This window comes from Arctopsyche grandis, chromosome 7 (assembly GCF_051622035.1).
Source record: "Arctopsyche grandis isolate Sample6627 chromosome 7, ASM5162203v2, whole genome shotgun sequence".
NCBI lineage: Eukaryota > Metazoa > Arthropoda > Insecta > Trichoptera > Hydropsychidae > Arctopsyche > Arctopsyche grandis.
In genome coordinates, this window is record NC_135361.1 from 17,139,005 (window position 1) to 17,157,896 (window position 18,892).

The 18,892-nt window shown below is 34.4% G+C and overlaps 2 protein-coding genes and 1 long non-coding RNA gene across 3 annotated transcripts in view; 2 read left to right on the forward strand and 1 right to left on the reverse strand.

Annotated features, from left to right (window-relative positions):
* Window positions 1-614: 614 nt before the first annotated feature.
* Window positions 615-4,841, forward strand: SelT (selenoprotein T). Its single transcript, XM_077434896.1, has 3 exons — window positions 615-876; window positions 2,882-3,011; window positions 3,107-4,841. The coding sequence occupies exons 1-3, from the start codon at window positions 677-679 to the stop codon at window positions 3,425-3,427; spliced, it is 651 nt and encodes a 216-aa protein (XP_077291022.1). The 5' UTR covers window positions 615-676; the 3' UTR covers window positions 3,428-4,841.
* Oseg4 (intraflagellar transport protein Oseg4) lies at window positions 4,834-13,052 on the reverse strand. The gene is made up of 21 exons (XM_077434895.1): window positions 12,928-13,052; window positions 12,528-12,639; window positions 12,310-12,449; window positions 12,127-12,229; window positions 11,888-12,048; window positions 11,667-11,814; window positions 9,948-10,078; window positions 9,668-9,871; window positions 9,394-9,508; window positions 8,907-9,020; window positions 8,606-8,825; window positions 7,832-8,057; window positions 7,586-7,755; window positions 7,303-7,506; window positions 7,068-7,211; window positions 6,851-6,986; window positions 6,391-6,510; window positions 6,229-6,319; window positions 5,910-6,148; window positions 5,708-5,820; window positions 4,834-5,628 (listed from the first exon to the last, which is right to left on the reverse strand). The coding sequence occupies exons 1-21, from the start codon at window positions 12,949-12,951 to the stop codon at window positions 5,457-5,459; spliced, it is 3,087 nt and encodes a 1,028-aa protein (XP_077291021.1). The 5' UTR covers window positions 12,952-13,052; the 3' UTR covers window positions 4,834-5,456.
* Window positions 13,053-14,169: 1,117 nt separating this feature from the next.
* LOC143914647 (uncharacterized) overlaps window positions 14,170-18,892 on the forward strand; it is a 403,002-nt gene continuing 398,279 nt past the window's right edge. Inside the window, exon 1 of the long non-coding RNA XR_013260840.1 lies at window positions 14,170-14,371. This is a non-coding gene — a long non-coding RNA (uncharacterized LOC143914647). The remainder of the gene's footprint in view (window positions 14,372-18,892) is intronic.

Sequence of the window (18,892 nt, forward strand, 5' to 3'; positions counted from 1 at the left end):
CGCGCGGATCTCCTGTCGCATGAAAATTGGTCGTACAGGAAAGTTGGCCGCAAGAAAACTGTTCGCAAAATTGGTTGCAAAAACTTTTTAATAATTTTCGATTCTACAATGACGGAAAGAACTCGTATGTCCGTATCAACGTGCGAAGTTCATATATCTAGTCGATAATAATAGAAATCTCGTAAAAAAAAAAGTATTTGCGACCAACTTTCCTGTGTAACCAATTTTCGTGCGACGGGAGATCCGCGCGAGCGATTTTTATGCGGGCGGTTATCCTGTTAACGATTCACATTTGATAAGTCCCAAATGCAAATAAAAGTTAAAATAAAATTAACCAAATGCAAATAAAAGGGTTCGGTGATTACTGGTCACAAATTACTCGTCACAAAGTCACTAAAATCTCTATAACGGAACATCTGGCAGCCGAAAAGTCCATCATACTAACGATAACTATCATAGTAACGAAAACTTGATTGCCAAATATTGTGTATTCGCGATTTTTATGGCAAAAATTGTCTTTGTGACCACCCCAATGTGACGAATAGTCCAATTACCAAATAAAAGTTGTCGTCGGCAATGGTCGTTGCAATGATTGGTTACGGCCGTCTAGTGTAGCTGTCGTTGGTTGGTGGTCGGTAGTCAGCCGGTTCGGTCGCTGTCATTAGGCGAGGTGGACATGTCGAGTGCAACAGTAGTATCGAAGATGCAACTTCGCTCGGGAATAGGACTATGTGGAGTTGCGCTGGTGGCGATGGCGATGACGATGACGATGATGCTGTGGACTCCCGTCTCCGCAGACTCGGCTTCGTCTCTCGGCCCCGAATTGACTCCCCCCCACACCCTCGGCACGCGCATCACCATGAACATACTATACTGGTTTGACATTTGACACACACACACCCACACTCACACTGCCACACTCTTCGATCCACATTTTAATTTATACCGTTATCGTAATCACACCACGTCCTTCGTCGATAGTCTCATTGCCTATGCATGTTGTATACGCTATCGACTCATTTAATCACAGCACATTATTCAAAACAGCTCGTATTGTAATGTGATATACAACAGCCTCGACATCGATAAGTATAAGGAGAATGCTTCAAATTATTCTAATCATTTAGTGGGGCTCGATATCTGGAACATGTTCCTTCGTCTAAACATTAAATTGCACTAAAGTTCTCATGTGGAGACTGCGTGCTGTCAGTTGTAGATTGAGTAAGTATGCATGTATGCAGTAGCGGATCAAGTAAATGGGGGCCCCAAGCGCATTTGAAATTTGAGGCCCCCACTTCAGTAGAAAAATGTTATCATCGTTTTTTATATGCTTTTCAGTATAAGGATTTTTCAAAACCATATTTTATTTATTTATTCAGTATATATGTACTTGAAACACTAACAGTTTTTGGAATACAATAGGCACTATTATATTAAAATACTATGTAAAATAGATAACAAGAATAAATTATATTAATTTCATTTATTCTTGGCTTACGAAGTATTGTGGACAATGATAGTAATTTGTAAGTTTAAAGTTTTGGTAGAAAAGGCATATTTCGGGGGCTCCAAGTAAGCGCTTATTTTCATGTATGGTAAGCCGCCACTTTATGTATGTATGTATACTGGAAAGGATGATAAACTTAGTGTAGTGTTAACGAAATTGTTTATTGTTATATCCATAAGATAAACACGTATATGAGCCGTTATATTTGAAAGTAGCCGTTTGACTTAATTCACAAATTGTTATCACTTGTTTTAATTCGATATGTCCAGAATCTCGGAAAAGCTGAAATATTATTAAACGCAAAACAATTATATTGAATGTTTTGCGGAATATTTCTCGGTATTAAGAAAAGTGGACTTATGCTACTTTCAACTACATATATAGAGGATGAGTGAAGGATCATACCGAGAATAGGTAGTTCGACTTATGTCGCATAGCTGTAAGAACTGCTACTGACCGAGGACAACATCTCGTCCTTATTTCTAAATTTTTTGTAGAGAACACTTGTTGCATTTGGTCATTATCGGTCATATGCACGTGTGCGTTGATTCCCTACAGAATCGTCTGCTCCTCACAACCCTATATAGAACCCTCCATTCACAAATTTCAGTGAAAAGGATTAGTGGATGAATTTGAATAAGCATTTATTGTATCAATAGATGTCTTTTGAGAAATATAAGCCCATTGACGATCAGATTCACCCATCGGTGGTTTTTTTCCTTACAAAATCTAACTCATATAAGCGGCATGGCTTAATGGTTGCCCTAATGCTAACCACCGAGAGGTTCCCGGGTTCGATCCCGTGGGTTGACCTCAATCGAAAAAAAATTATTCCGAGTAATGTCTGTAGTGCTGCTGGTCAGACTTGAATATTTGTAACTCCAAGTCGATCTATCAGAGTTTGTCAATTTATCTGCTTTCATTGTTGAAACAGTTCCTCATCAAATTGGCAAAAACCAATCTACCCACTATGTCACCACTATTTGAATATGACTTCAAAATTGATATATGTACAAGTTTAATACCGTAGATGTCGCCCAGGGACAACCCGATAACGGCATCGTGGGAAAATATAAAATTGGATCCATCGACTGTCACCTTTCCCGAAGTATAAATAAATAAAAATGTTAAATTGTTTACAGCTCGATTTAGTATGTTTAGATTTAAAAAAAAATTGAGATATAAAAAAAATCAATCCTTATATGGTGATAAAATGGCCAAATAAACGCATAATAGCATGGGAAAAAAATGTGATTTGCTGCTCAGTGTTAAGACCCAAACAAATTTAGACTATTTTTTTTTACTGTTGATATACACAATACAATAATAAATTTGGTTATATTCTTAATTGATTCAATGAAATCTTTGTTTTAGCTATTCTTGTGGATACCGTAAAGTTTTCGAAGACTATGCTGGAATAATTCAACAAAAGTATCCAGAAATATCAGTTTATGGTTCCAATTATGAACCACCAGGAGTCAAAATGTATCTTTCGAGATTTATCGTAAGTATAAATATAAATTTCATCACAAATGTAATTCTGTAAACCTTCACAATATAAAAAAAATGAATAATGCAATTCAAACTTCGAAATTTCAGGGTGTAGCGAAGATGCTTTTGATACTGTGTATTTTAAGCAATACGCAAATTTTCGGCATATTCAACCGAGCGCCACCGCCATGGTGGACATGGTGCATGGAAAATAAATTGTATGCATGCATGATGCTGTTCTTCTTGTCTAATACGATCGAGGGTCAGCTGGTTTCTTCGGGTGCATTCGAAATATCGCTCAACGACATACCAGTCTGGTCGAAGTTGGAAACGGGCCGTATACCACATCCGCCCGAACTATTCCTCATCATCGACAACACGCTGAACTTTTCCACAGACGACACTGTAAAAGAGGGTTTTGTCAAGTGAAATGTAACTTTGATTTATTTTTCTTTTTGTCGTTTTTTCCCCCCTCCCATAATTAAATATTAAACTAATGAATACAAATTACTTGTGTCAACTTTGTATTATTATAGATGAATGCGTGAATATGTAATGTATATGAATGTGAGTGGCTGTGACATGTCTTATTATGCAGAAATCTCTCGTCAATCGTGCACGTTTCTGAAAACTTACCGGTATACACACATATATGCTTTTCTATATTTTCTATAAACGATATTTTGAAACTTCACTTCTAATGCAATCAGTATACAATACAAATGTTAAAATTTTGGTTATCAGATACGACATACTTGATGAGAGATTCTGTCAATAGTTTCGCTTGTTTTCTTTTAATTTTGGACCAAATCAGAGATTGCATTTCCAGAAATATGCATAACTTTAGTTAACGTATTTAGTTTATGTATGTGTACACAATGATAATATTGTGTCAACGGTATTTTCTTGTGAATTTACTCTGCATTTTCAGCTTTTTATTGTTAGAAACTAGTCGATTACTTAAATAGTATCCACGAACAAAGTAGTCTCAAAATTAAATATCAATGTGTACTATGTAGCTGTTGAATTAATAACGAATAATGCTTTTTTACTTTGTTGTATAATTTTCACTGTATGTCGAGAACACCCATTCATCGTGCCTGGATTGTGTATGATCAGACTTTTATATATTAAAATAATTTTTACGAAAACTTTTTAAATATATTAAATCAGTAATTTATATATTATATAAACAATAATATAATTCAGTGTGATCAAAATTGTTTAATATAGTCTAAAAATACGTATATATTACATAAATCTAAGGTATTTGATAGGCAACATCATTCGGTTGTGTGGTGTTTTTGTAACGCTGAAATGACTGGCTCTAAATAAAATTGGAAAAACTATTAATGTTAAAAATTGGTGATTGTTACCGCAGTAAATGTTTATATATGTATTAGTAAATTAAATACAATTTATGATACCTCATTTGTGTCGACAGATTTATCATCCTTTTATGTAAAATATCTTCAGCGTATCTCTTATCATTATCGCTTTTTGATGTTTATTTAAATACAGTGGAACAAATTTACTTTAACAAGTATGTGTTGTGATTGCGAGGAGTGAATGCACATTAGATCCTATTATTATATATTGTACCCAAATTAGGTTTAAAAGATTTAAAGCTTAAATGTGAAAATATTGCTTTGAAAACAAAGCCAAATTTATATATTTAATTTTTTATGAAACGTGTTACTGTTTTTCCCACTATCCCGATAATAACTGAACATAGACAAACATTGTTAAGAGCAACATTGAACATTTTGTATACTCACAGTATTGCGTAAGTGGTTGTACATTAAATTTGTAAATCAAATAAATAAAACTGTCAGTAAATGTTTATAATGTTTTATTTTGCTGTGCTTAAACTATGTGCCGAGTTCATAATAAAATGAGAGATCAAAGGAGCACAAACTAAGAATTAAACATAACTATGTACTCATTTCCTAAATTAAAAGAATCTAGTTCCTTGAAAAAATAAATAAGTATAATAATACCAATATTTTGTACTTTACACTTTGAATTAAATATAGAAAAATATAACTAATCGCCAATTTAATATTTCTAAAGTAATTTAACAATGAATTACTTGAATGGCAATGTAAGTCTTACATTTAAATGTTGTATTAAATTATATCTTGATAAGTATTCTGTGAAAATAAAATTTTCAGAATTACCTGCCAAAAATATATTCCACAATTTTAATACTAAAAAAAATATAAAACACTAATTAACTAAATTCAAGAATTAACTACATTTGAATTCTCTTCAAAATATCACATTTTCCATAATAATAAAAATAATTCTAAAATAAAGTACATGCAAATGTGCCGCATAAGAAAAAAATACACAAAAACTGAAAAATCATTAAAAAAAAATTTGAATCGTAATGCATTCTATAAATAAAATAAACTAAAATAAATTACATTGAATCATTTCACATCAGTAATTTAACCTATTTGATCAACACGTGACAAACTGGACAGGTTTGTCTCAAAACTATCTCTTGTTGGGCTGCCGTATGTTGACACTGCTTGCACACCCATACTAAATGAGGATCGTGGATCGAATTCCCACTGATGGCACAACCGGCAAACTCCATATTGCAATTATGACAAGAGGTAGCCCTATTGAAGGATAACCCAAAAATTAAATCATATTTTCACTAAAAATAAGTCACAATTAAAGGTGAAAATCATTCTTTACCAATCTGAAACCATCGCGTTACATGACGTACACTCGGCTCTATTAACTTTAGGATCTATAGGAACGTGTTTATTAAATATTTCCACGGCTAAGTCTGCATAGGTCTCACCATCCTATAAAATTCAAAATAATAATTAATCGCATTTTAGAGTAATAACATACATACATACATCGGTTGAGGAAAACACGTTTTTAGACTTACAGGCAGAGCTTCCAATTCAACGAAAGCTTCGGAACACGTGGCGAAAGCACGGGCAGCTGCAGCCGCAAGGGCAAGGGTAGCGGGAGCAGCAGGTCCTGGAGGTGGGGCGGGGCGTCTGTTGCGCAACCTAGTGGCTGCGCGAAGTGATTTTTCCTGTCCTGCAATTGCTCCAGCTTGAGCCAGTAGAAGCCAATGCCAAGACCCAGCTTTTTGCCAGCAGTTACCGCTGTTCGTAGAATCTACAACAATTCATATGAAAAATATTGAGCTGAACACTTTTAGCAACATTAATCTTATAATAAAAAATACACTTCCATACCTCCAGAGCTTTGATAGAGAAGACCTGCCAATACGTAAAGCTTCTTCATTTTAATAGGTGAACATCGATCTCCCGATTCCGATTCGGCTAACTATATTCGCAAAACATTTGATAACGTATTGTGCATTATTTTAAACGTAATAAAACATGAATGCTATTCACCTTATAAATAACAGAGGCTGCATGTGCAAATTTTCCCGCATTTTTTAACTGGAGGGCTGTTGCTAGGGTAGTCGGCACATTACTGTTTAATAGATCAGCATTTTGTGATGATTTAGAATCCTGTATACAATTTTTCTATTAATATAAAAAAAATTAGTAACAAAAAAATATATGATTGAAAACAGTATTTATATATAATACTACTACAAAAATTTTCAGTTTGTGTTTATAACCATACTAGTGATTTCACATGGCTTCGCTTAATATTAATAGCATTCATTTGTTTTTTTTATTAAATTTAATTGAATAAAATAAAATGAATATTTAACGACAACCAATCAGAAACGAATTACACACACAACAAATGTTATTTGTTTTATATATAAGACACATGTATAATCAATTAACATATTAAATGCAATTAAGTATATTTAAATTATATTAAAAACATTGAAATGACCTTTGAAAGTATTTGTTTGTTTCTTGGGCTGCTTATATTCAAGAGTTTTAAGGCTTCCAAATCGTCCAAAGCAATGTGACATTTTATCAATCCGTCACGATTACCAGCCATAGTGAAATATTCTCGTGCATTTGTCCTATGTAAAAATCATGAGATTAAATATACAAATCAAATTGTGTACATTAAAAATAATCAAAACCAAAACACATTCTAATACCAATTTTGTCTATCAACATAATAGTGTCCGATATTATTATAAGCCTCTTTTAACTGCTCTTCTGTTGTAGTGGTGGACATTTTTAAAAGTTCAACCACACGAAACCAATGACCAAGTTTTTGGCGTAGAGCTATTGCTAGATCCCTATTTATTAAAAACAATGTGTGTTAAATCAAATTACTATCCAACCTCAGAATCTAAAGTTTTAAATATACAGCACCGGACTGATATTTACCTACGATCCTCTTGAAGGTATATTTTTTCAGCTTCATCAAATTGCTTAAAACAGGCCAACACTTCGGCCGACCGAAGCGCTGTTCCTCTCAAAGCCGAAAGTCTCTTGACGAGTTGTATACCTGAATAGTCGCCACAGCGAACGTAAGCTAGCTCAGCACCAGTGAGATCAAGTTTCCTAAGCGAAGCTTCCGCTAATAAGCGCCTGTTAAAAATAAGCAATATTGTTATTTTTAAACATAAAACATCATTACTTCGCATATCATAAAATTTGTATATCCCACCAAAGCTTTGGATGCGGGTTGTCTTGAATGAATGCTTCAGCCTCTTTAAGTCCAACTTTTTCCAATAATTGTTTGGTGTCTCTGAGAGACTTCACCTCTAATTTTACTAAATATTCAGATCCGCCTCTTTCACTTATCTCTGATAATTTTGCACATATTATTTCCAATTCCTTTGAAAATAAAACCAAATTCATTTATACGTTCATTTATAAAAAAAATTTAAAAATATTAATTTTAATACCACACCTGAAATTGACATAAATACCCACTGGCAGGTAGTGGTTCCTCAGGCTCAGTACCTTTTAAAACATATAGGCGGGCCTTCTCCATTATAGCTATGAGTTGAGGATTGTCTGCAGCCCACTGCATACCCCATACATCTTTTCTAAGAGGATTTCCAATTGTCATCGATAAATTATTATCCATATCTAATATATAGAATCCACCATTGCAATCAATTATAGAAAATTTGCTATAAAAAAAAGTAGTCAATATTAATATATTAAGAAAAACATACATAAATAAATATCATATATACATAATATCGCTATTCTGTCTGTGTGTCTGTCTGTCTGAGATAACGCTCGTCGTACTATAATAGTCGTTTCGATTCGACATACATACATATGTCACAGCTAAACCTCTGCCAAAACGTATATACGAAAACAATAACAAAAGAAAAAACTTCTATATATACTCTTTTCTACCAATGTTTCCGCTTGGCAGATAATTTACCGCCATCTATTGAAAATTTATTTAATTAATCAATTAATTTTTCTCTCGGTGTTTTATATTGTTTATATGTAGGTAGGTAGGTAGTTTTTACCATTTTTTTTTCATATTAAACAATTAAATATATTTAAAAGGTATTTGAAAAAAATTCGACCACGTGGGGATCGAACAAATGACCGACGACACATTTATTTTAATTTTTTTTTATTTAATAACTTAATATACCAATACCCATGTGATGATATTTCATCGGGTACAACACTAGTAATATTATAAATATGCACATACCTTGTATTTGAATTTATAGCAATTTTATACGGCTTAGTGATCATTTTGAAGTGATGGCTATTTTTCAAATCGGGCAACGTAAACGAGAGTACATCGCCAGATTCTCGTGCCACTAATAAAAGAGTGTCTGAACAAGCGATACAACAAATCGGATCTTGAGATGTTTGAAATTCACCCAAGCAAGGTGTTCCATCGGAATAGTATATTTGTTCTTTCGAACCTTCGAACAAAAACCAAAATAAGTACAAATCTAAATTACCCAATTAAATATAGTTTAGTGAATATACGTATAATATATAACCTGGTCCTTTTGAAGTTGAAAACGACCACAACATGAAACAATCTTTAGATGCCGCAATAATGGTTCCATTAGAATTCATACACACATAACATATTTCCATTGGTGTAATTTTAGCTGTTGAAAGAAAATTCAATTAGTATTTCAAATTAAAATACATTGGCTCAATAGTGCCCCAGCTATTTGATTGTATAAACCATTTATTTCTATTTTTCAGATTAAAAATAAACCCCATTTAGCCGAAAAGCATACATTATAGAAATTTTCTAATAAAAATCAATGAGTAACAAATAGATTTTACTACATACATATAAAATATGTAATAAATGTATTTAATTTCAATTGATATTTAGAATTGAGTACAAAAAATTATATGTAGAAAGAAGAATGCATGTGCGAAATAAGAAATGAAGAAGAGTGCATAGAAGACCATAACCTTGCGTTAAATTTAAATGAAACTACAAAAAACGTGTTTGCATCAATCACAAACCATCGCATTGAATGCCTTGTTGGTTAAACACTACCAAAGAATGAGGAGTGGCTATAACGCAGAATTCATTGATTCCGCACATGTCCACTACGTTGGAGATGTGATTCGACCATGACTAAAAAGTAACAAACACAGCTATTGTAAAACAAAAGCATTCAAACATCCAATACTGTGAATCTGACTTTTCCATTTCAATTGAAAAGTAAAACTGCCTCATCGTATTCGATATTCTCATTGAAAAAAAATCATACACTTCATAATTAAAATTGTAAACCTGGTTTGACGACGTATCCCAAAACGTTACGGTGTTTTGATTGGAAGCGAACGCTAAAGTATTTCCATAATATGCCTTTTTGTAGTCCGGTTTCACATTGGCAAAATAAATGAATGAATCCACAGCTATTGCAACACGTAATGATTTTCCTTCCCATACACACGCTCGTAATCCTCCACCAGGCACTCGCAATGTTCGCAACAGCTATAAAATGTACAGATTTGAAATTAAAACTGTGGATAAAATGATTACCATCCATAAAAACATTAAAATGGTTTACTTCTCCGAAAGGTGTGAAAAATTGAACAGCATTTAAATTGTCATTGCTAACTCCAGCGACTGCTAAAACAGTACCGTTATGATTCCAACAGCAACTCACAGCACTTAATCCACTCTCGATTATTATAACTCCTAAAGATTAACAAATATCAATTAAATTAATTTCCAAACAATGCACAACTATGCAACATAGCTTGTTGTAATATGTAAGTACTTAAAATTTGTATATATGTAAGTACTTAAAATTTTTCAAACATATAATGTAGAGCATTTATAAGATTCAACAAATTCGTGATACTAATAACTCAAATTTGCTAGAAACTGAAAGAGAGGATACCGATTTATTGGATCTGTCACAACAATTAACCCTTTGGCTGCTACGAGGTTTTTCAATGTCCAAGCGAAAAATGCTAACATTTGTAATTATTTTGAAAAAAAATAAATATAATATTTTTTTTACATACTTACTTCGCCGAACACTCGTAATTTTTATAATACTTTATATACATTTTTAAGAAGCAGTCGTGGACTCGTGCTCTCTCTTTCTGTCTTGCTTTTACATGCGTGCGTGCGAAAGAGATACCTACATATATACACTAAATAAGTTTTGACGATTTTTTTCCGACGCTTTATTCTTTTCAATAACCTATTTTTAGATATCGATGTATCCTTACAACATGCGATATATTCGAAACAGGTAGCGGTCTTTCTCTCTTTCTTTCTTGGTTTTAATTGTGTACGTGTGAGCGAGACACACAAGGATGCGAAGTTTCTAATAATCAAATAATTTTTCAACATGTATCATAAACATTTTGTATGCATTTCAGTTGCATTTGATTGATTGCACGAATTCGTGACGTCTCGTGACCTATATAATTGAAAGCGGATTTCTATTGTTTTTTGCCATTTATTTTAACTCTGCAAAATGATATCGGACAGTGAAAGTGATGAAAGCGAAATAATAGCTCCTCGCCGAGGAACTCGACAAATCAGCAGCTCTACTGATTCTGAAAATGAATTTATCGACAATAATCAATTCCCAAGTAATAACTCCTTATATGACATTGACAACGAACCCGAAATTTACTTTGACGATGAACCCGAAATTGAAGAGCTTTTATTTAAAAAATTGATAAATATTTATAAAGCTTGATTGAAAAATAAATATAAATACGTATATAAAAAAAATGTTTCGTGCCACTGATGCGCTGGTGGCTCAAAGAAAGTATTGAAATACGACAATTAATGACGTCAACAACGATCGTCGTAGCAATCTTCGCCGATTTCAAAACAACGATTTATCGTTGTTGTAGCAGTCAAAGGGTTAAGCTAGAAAGGTCGGAAATTATGACAGGAGACGGTCGATCTGTGTTTTTTTATTAACCACAACGTATTTACTGGTATGCAATGTAACGCAATAGCCTTACCAGTGCACTATGCTGTGGTATATAGTACATACTTAGTACATTCGTATATATATATAGCTGTATAACTGTCTTGTTCTCCGAAAAAAGGGTCTCTCAGACTGTATTTGTTTGGGGGGTCGGTGGCCTCATGTTGAGGGCTTTAAAGTGGTCTATATACATATAGTATATTTGTACATATAGTACATACATGCGTACAAAGTTGGCCGTAGATGTCGCCTTGAGGCAATCCCATAATGACAGTGGTAAAAATAAATTTAAAAAATAAAAATAACATAATCCAAAGTTTATTTTACCATCATCGTTGTGATTTTTCATGAGCTGAATCCGCCCATTTTGATAACAAATGGCGAGAGCGGGATTTTCTGGCAAATTTTGACCCGAATACCAATCTAGGCCTACAACTGGTGTTGGAATAGAAGTACACTGAACCGGAATAGACATCTAAAATAAACTAAAAGCTTTACAACACTGTAATTATAAAATTAATAGTTAAAACAGAGATAGAATATCGTACAGCATAATTTCCTTGATTGTCGTACAAATGCAAATCTCCCGTTGTAAGCGCAAACAACAGCAAAGAATTATCGGGAGACCACTGAACGGCACTCAATCCCGGTCCTTTAATATCTTTACCCCATACACGAGATCCATCAACAGAACCCAATATCACTGCACCTAATTCAAAACAAATATATGAAATAAGATAATCACGCAAAACTACATACATATATACAAATAAGGCAAATAACAAACCATCCTCATAAGCGATACATATTTTTTGACCATCTGAACTCCATGCCATACCACTGACAGTAGATTTATTACGATTGTTGATCATCTCTTCATACCAAGACCCCTTAAATGTATAAATAAATAAATAATTACACGAAAAATTGAACAATAATACATATTAAAAATATATATATAAGTACACACTTTGTAAAGCATCCACACAATGATTACACCTTGTTGATCACTTGTAGTTAATTTTTGGTGTATCTCGTTCCATGTGGCCACCTGCAGTTGACCAGAGTGACCTTCGAGACTTAAATTCATGGATAAATTTCCACCACCGCCTATTTCATAAGGGATCAGACATGGTACAATGTACGAACATTTGTATGTATAAAGTTGAATGTGCAAAAAATTCTTACCAGATTCTAACTTTAATACTTTTAGCATTCCATCATCACCTCCGACCGCTATATAACCGGACTGCTGATTCCATGCCAAACAGCTAACGGATGTATGTTTCGGTATGGCAATCTAAAAAGTTGATTAACTTTAATTTGTGACATCGATGAAACAAATCGAAAACTTAAAAGTATCCAATGAAGTGGCAAAAGTATGAAAATAAAAATATGTATTAGTCCAGAACATAATAAAGAAAATTGTGCGAAGAGCTCGCGGGTGTTGTCATAGTAACGAGTAGTGAAATTTCGAATACAAGTATGACTTTTTATAATATAGTTAGTATAAAAAGAGTATCGTATTATAAATATGACGATCTTCATAATAATTATACATAGTGAGAATAAAAAATAATGAATTTACCTTTTTACTCATGTAAACAAACATTATAACGGCATCTAAACCATACGACAACAGTTATTCACTAGTTGTACCACTTCCACCTCCATTGACACTGCTGCCAACTCTGAACCCACTCTTTACTTTTCAACCTTTTGGCCTTAATTTCAACTTCACCTACCTAGTACCTGTGCACTCATAGTGACACGGTTCGGTAATTACTAGTCAAATGTGAACCCATAGATCTAGAATATACTAGATCCGCCCTCACGTGTTATACTTGTCTCCCTTTTGGCGCATGCAAAATACATGGCGCATGCACAGTTTCTCTTAGTAGGTAGGTAGGTACCGCTGCGTCGTAGGGAAAAAAACCCAACTTCCCCGGTAGTTAAACCCCCCGCACCCCTCAGTTAGTGAAGACAAGATCTCCGACCAAAATAACACGTCTGGGCCCATCTAGTGTATTATACATCAATGTGTGAACCGGTCGCTCTAGATCGGTCACACGTGATCACCCGTCACACTAAAACTGGTCACACCCTAAAACTGGTCACGAGAAAACTGGTCACACCCTAAAATCGGTCACGAGAAAACTGGTCACACCCTAAAATCGGTCACGAGAAAACTGGTTAACCGATTTTAAGGTGTGACCAGTTTTCTCGTGACCAGTTTTAGTGTAACGGGTGATCACGTGTGACCGATCTAGAGCGACCGGATATCCTGTGACTGGTTCACATTTGACTAGTAATCCGTTTACCTAGTGACACAAATAACAGATAATAAAATAAATCAAATGTGTCTATCACATGACTTTATTTACATATTTAAGAAATATAAGTAGATTCATACACACATATTACTAAATTGGCTAAGAGAGTGCTCTCGATACACGTTTGAGTGCTACGCAGGGAAAATCACACCTTTCGCATTTTTAGTACGAAAAAGATTGATACTTTCAGATCAACTTCCAGGTGTCTGATTCTTTTATAATTATTTATATTCATTCTATTCATTATTTCTATTCTAAAACATGGAAACATGACCAGTAATCGATACTGATTAGAAACTACTCAAAATCTGGAAGTCGAATTTTGTCACAATCGCAAACTTCATCGAATAATCCTTCGTATCTAATATATAGTTTTGAAAGAGACTTTGTAACTATGTAAGTATGGGAACTAGTCTTATTGTGAAGGTCTTCTTCACCACCAGTCCGCCATGTATTGTAGACAGATTCGTCTGTGTTCGGTATTAATACAACTATATGTTGAATGTGGTATTTATTTGGTAGTAACACGTATACACAAGTATGGTTAATTGTTGGTAAAAGTATGTCGTTCAGAGGTCTCTGGATGTGGTAGAGTGTCGCTGGCTCGGCATTCGGCTATGTCCGGCTAGTCTCTGGATACGGTAGAGTGTCGCTGGCTCGGCATTCGGCTATGTTCAGCAAGTCTCTGAATACGGCAGTGTGTTGCTGGCTCGGTCGGCTGGTTGATCTTCCAAGTCCGTATAGTGAAGTGGTGGCTGGTCAGGAGCTGTATGTCGACGCTTGCTGCTGTTGGTCGACTCTTGCTGCTGTGGGTCGACTGGTGTTGTTTGGGTTGTACCTCCTTTTATAGTGTTTCTGGAATCGCCTGACCGATGGTGGTGGTTTGTTGATGCGTAAGAAAGGAATGCACTTTTGTCGAGGCGTAGAATTTTCTGGAACGCTTGATGGAAGTGGTCGTACGAGCATTTAGTTGTTGATGCGTACAAGGGGAATTTGCTTTCGTCGAGGCGTAGTATTTTCTGGAATGCTTGATGGAAGTGGTCGTACGAGCATTTAGTTGTTGATGCGTACAAGAGGAATGCTTTCGTCGAGGCGTAGTATTTTCTGGAATGCTTGGCGCTGTTCCGCTCGATGTATTTTGTTGTTGCGGAATATTCTCGAAGGTTTCGATGACGATGACGACGACGAGATTCCTACATAAGAAAATATGTAATGTTGGTTCGTAAATCCGTGACATCACCAAACAAATGAATATTCAAATAAATTTAATAAAATGTTTACTTTTAGATTGGCCATGTTTAAGCGGTTTATATTACAAATACCGAGCGAAGCCGGGTAAAAACACTAGTATAAAATAAAAAGCATACGAATCCCCTACGAATAACTTCAGAATGTTTTAGCTCTGATTTTGGTTCTATCACAAGCGAGATATTTTTTACGAAAGGCAACATTGTATTAGAGGTTATGTTAATCTTATCGCATCAAGCGGACGCTGTGATGGGTGTTAAATATTTTTTACAATAATCGTTTGTTATAAAGGTATTTTCACCACGATTTTTGTTAAATCATAACTTACACCTTTTTCAATCGTTTGCTGCTTCTAGTTGTGCAACAGCGTACGAAGCTTTTATGGCGACTTATGCCGTTTATACATTATTGAAATTAAAATTAAAACTACTTAATCGCTATGTAATCCCATAAAGAAGACATTTTTGACTAAATTTAATATTTTGTTGGAAGTTATAGTATATCACATCGCAATTTGATATCGAGATTTGTGTACAATACAATGCACGTGCATTCTAGGTTATGTTAGTATCAGCTAATTAGTTTTGTTCCTGTCATAAAATTACTTATATCGTAATGTAGATGATTTCAGTCTGATATGTGATGAAAATTGTAATGTATTCTTAACTTTTAGGTCTCTGAAAACAGATGCTATTGGATGATGATGAAAATGAAGATTTGGCGGACACACCAATTACAGCGAGAAATATCCTACGAGTTGGAAGTAATGCGGACAAAAATGTCTCTTCTTATAAAGGTTGTATTTTAGTTGGCTCCCAAACTTAAATGCGACAGGTTTATAGAGTAGTGAGTTACCGTCCTCATTATACATATCTATGAACCTGAAGCATTGGAGTTTGGGAGCCAATTGAAATACAACAAAACAACGTTTCATTATCTTGCAAGATTGGATGCTGTAAATACAATAAAAGTGTTATTTTCACATACTTTCATTCGAAATTGAATACATCTTAAACTTATTTATAAATATAATATATTTTTGCAATTTACTTTGTTTTATTTTTACATCACATAATTATGTACTTGTGTATATCTTTATCATTTCAATATTAATGCAAAGCAAAGCTAGAAATGGCATAAATGAGGTCGAGAGTCGAACGACGAGCATCTTGTCTCCCAACTGATGGATTTTGTTCATCACATAATATAATCGGTCAGATTTCTTAGATCAACAAGATTCTCTAAAGAAAAACATTGTCTCGTCACGGAGACCGGTACTGTGTATACCGGTACGGCTAGAAATGGCATAAATGAGGTGAAGCTTCACAAAAATATAGTTTGGTAAAGGAGTTGGTGCAGTGATGAGAATTTAGAATGTCACGACGATTATCTCGTCTCCTGACTGATGGATTTTGTGTACGACGTAATACAGTCGGTCAGATTTCTGAGATCAGCAAAAGATTCATTAAAGAGAAACAATTTATCACTATAAATTAAAGCCGAGGTTCTACCGCGAGCAGAGAGAAATTGTTTCTAGCTTAACTTAGCTCTGCTCAACTCCCAAGGGATCATTTTTTAAGTTAAAGCTCCACCGTGAAAGGAATAGAAGGAAAGGAAACCTAGCTGTGTCAACTGATTTGCTTCAAGCATAGAATCGCTCTCAACCTCCAAAAATGTTGCTACAAAAACTCAGCGCGGCAGAGTTTGTTCATTGTTTGCTAAACTTCGTCTCTCTCTTCGATGGCTCGCTTTTAGACGATACTTTTGTTAACAATGACCATTATATGCATTCTACTTCTATGGTTGCAAGTTTTGAGGAGAGCCCCCACTCTCCCTCACCCATGCGTGTAGTATTAATTCCTAGCTAATTTTTCTTTACGATATTTGATGTCCTTCATCATATTATTTACTATGGTTCATGGCCTGCACATCCCAAGCCGGACCCCCGGACTAGCATGCTCAAGACACCCCCCAAAAATAAGTTTCCAAATTGAAATTAAAACTTGTTTCATCAATGTTTTTCACAATACACATTAAGGAGTAATAAAATTGAGATTCACCTGATATATTTTCACAAGTTTTAAATAAAAGTCATGTGTAAAAATTATAGCCAAATTATCACCGACAAATTACTACTTGAATATAACTACGAAGTACGGAGACACTTGTCAATTTCGTCACAATAAAAAATTGATCTTGGTGCCGGGCCCCCAGACTAGAGCTTTGGCTGCCCCCCCACCGATGCCCAAGCCATGCTATGAATCATTGATAGCAACTCTGGTTAGGAAACCATTCACAAAGTAATTTGTTGAACGATACATTGTTTTTCTTTAGAGAATCTTGTTGATCTAAGAAATCTGACCGATTATATTATGTGATGAACAAAATCCATCAGTTGGGAGACAAGATGCTCGTCGTTCGACTCTCTACCTCATTTATGCCATTTCTAACTTTGCTTTGCATTAATATTGAAATGATAAACATATCAAGTACATAATTATGTGATGTAAAAATAAAACAAAGAACATAGCAAAAATATATTATATTTATAAATTTATAAATAAGTTTAAGATGTATATTTAAATTTCGAATGAAAATATGTGAAAATAACACTTTTATTGTATTCACAGCATCCAATCTTGCAAGATAATGAAACGTTGTTTTGTTGTATTTCAATTGGCTCCCAAACTCCAATGCTTCAGGTTCATAGATATGTATAATGAGGACGGTAACTCACTACTCTATAAACCTGTCGCATTTAAGTGTGGGAGCCAACTAAAATACAACCTTTATAAGAACAGACATTTTTGTTCGCATTACTTCCAACTCGTAGAATATTTCTCGCTGTAATTGGTGTGTCCGCCAAATCTTCATTTCCACCATCATCCAATAGCATGTTTTGAAAGACCTAAAAGTTAAGAATACATTATAATTTCCATTAGATATCAAATTGAAATCATCTACATTACGATTTAAGTAATTTTATGACGAGAACAAAATTAATTAGCTGATACTAGCATAACCTAGAATGCACGTGCATTGTATTGTACACAAATCTCGATATCAAATTGCGATGCGATATACTATAACTTCCAACAAAATATTAAATTTAGTCAAAAATGTCTTCTTTATGGGATTAAATAGTGATTAAGTAGTTTTAATTTTAATTTCAATAATGCAGAAATGGCATAAGTCGCCATTAAAAGCTTCGTACGCTGTTGCACAACTAGAAGCAGCAAACGATTGAAAAAGGTGTAAGCTATGATTTAACAAGAATCGTGGTGAAAATACCTTTATAACAAACGATTATTGTAAAAAATATTAAACGCCCATCACAGCGTCCGCTTGGTGCGATAAGATTAACATGACCTCTAATAAAATGTTGCCTTTCGTAAAAAATATCTCGCTTGTGCTTGAACCGAAATCAGAGCTAAAACATTCTGAAGTTATTCGTAGGGAATTCGTATGCTTTTTATTTTATGTTATATATGAAGCATTACTTGACGAAGTTTGCCGATCGTGAGAAAATTTGACTTTCAGATTTTGACTAATTTAGGAATATAGATTCATTCACATACCAGTGGTTCTTAACTGGGATGCGCGCACCCCATGGGGTGCGAGAAGGCATATCAAGAGGTGCGGGAGGCGTTTCTTACAATATACATTTAGTTTTGTGATATTTGAAAAGTATTTTAATTTTCAAAATCATCGGCTAATTTTTTTCGTGACGAAAGTGCTTGGGCAGCTGTAACTAAAATTATATAATTTATGGCAGGATATCGCGTCAAGATCTCTCCTCAGTTCTCGCAAATAATAACGACAGTCTTCTCTGAATTTGCACACCGTCTTCTCTACTGGTATACTGTTTAAAATTGTTTTTGCGACAGTGGCAGTATAGCAAAAAACTTCTTGAGACTAGCATGTGTACACACATGAAAGTTCGATTGCAAACGTTATCTACCATTTTAAAGC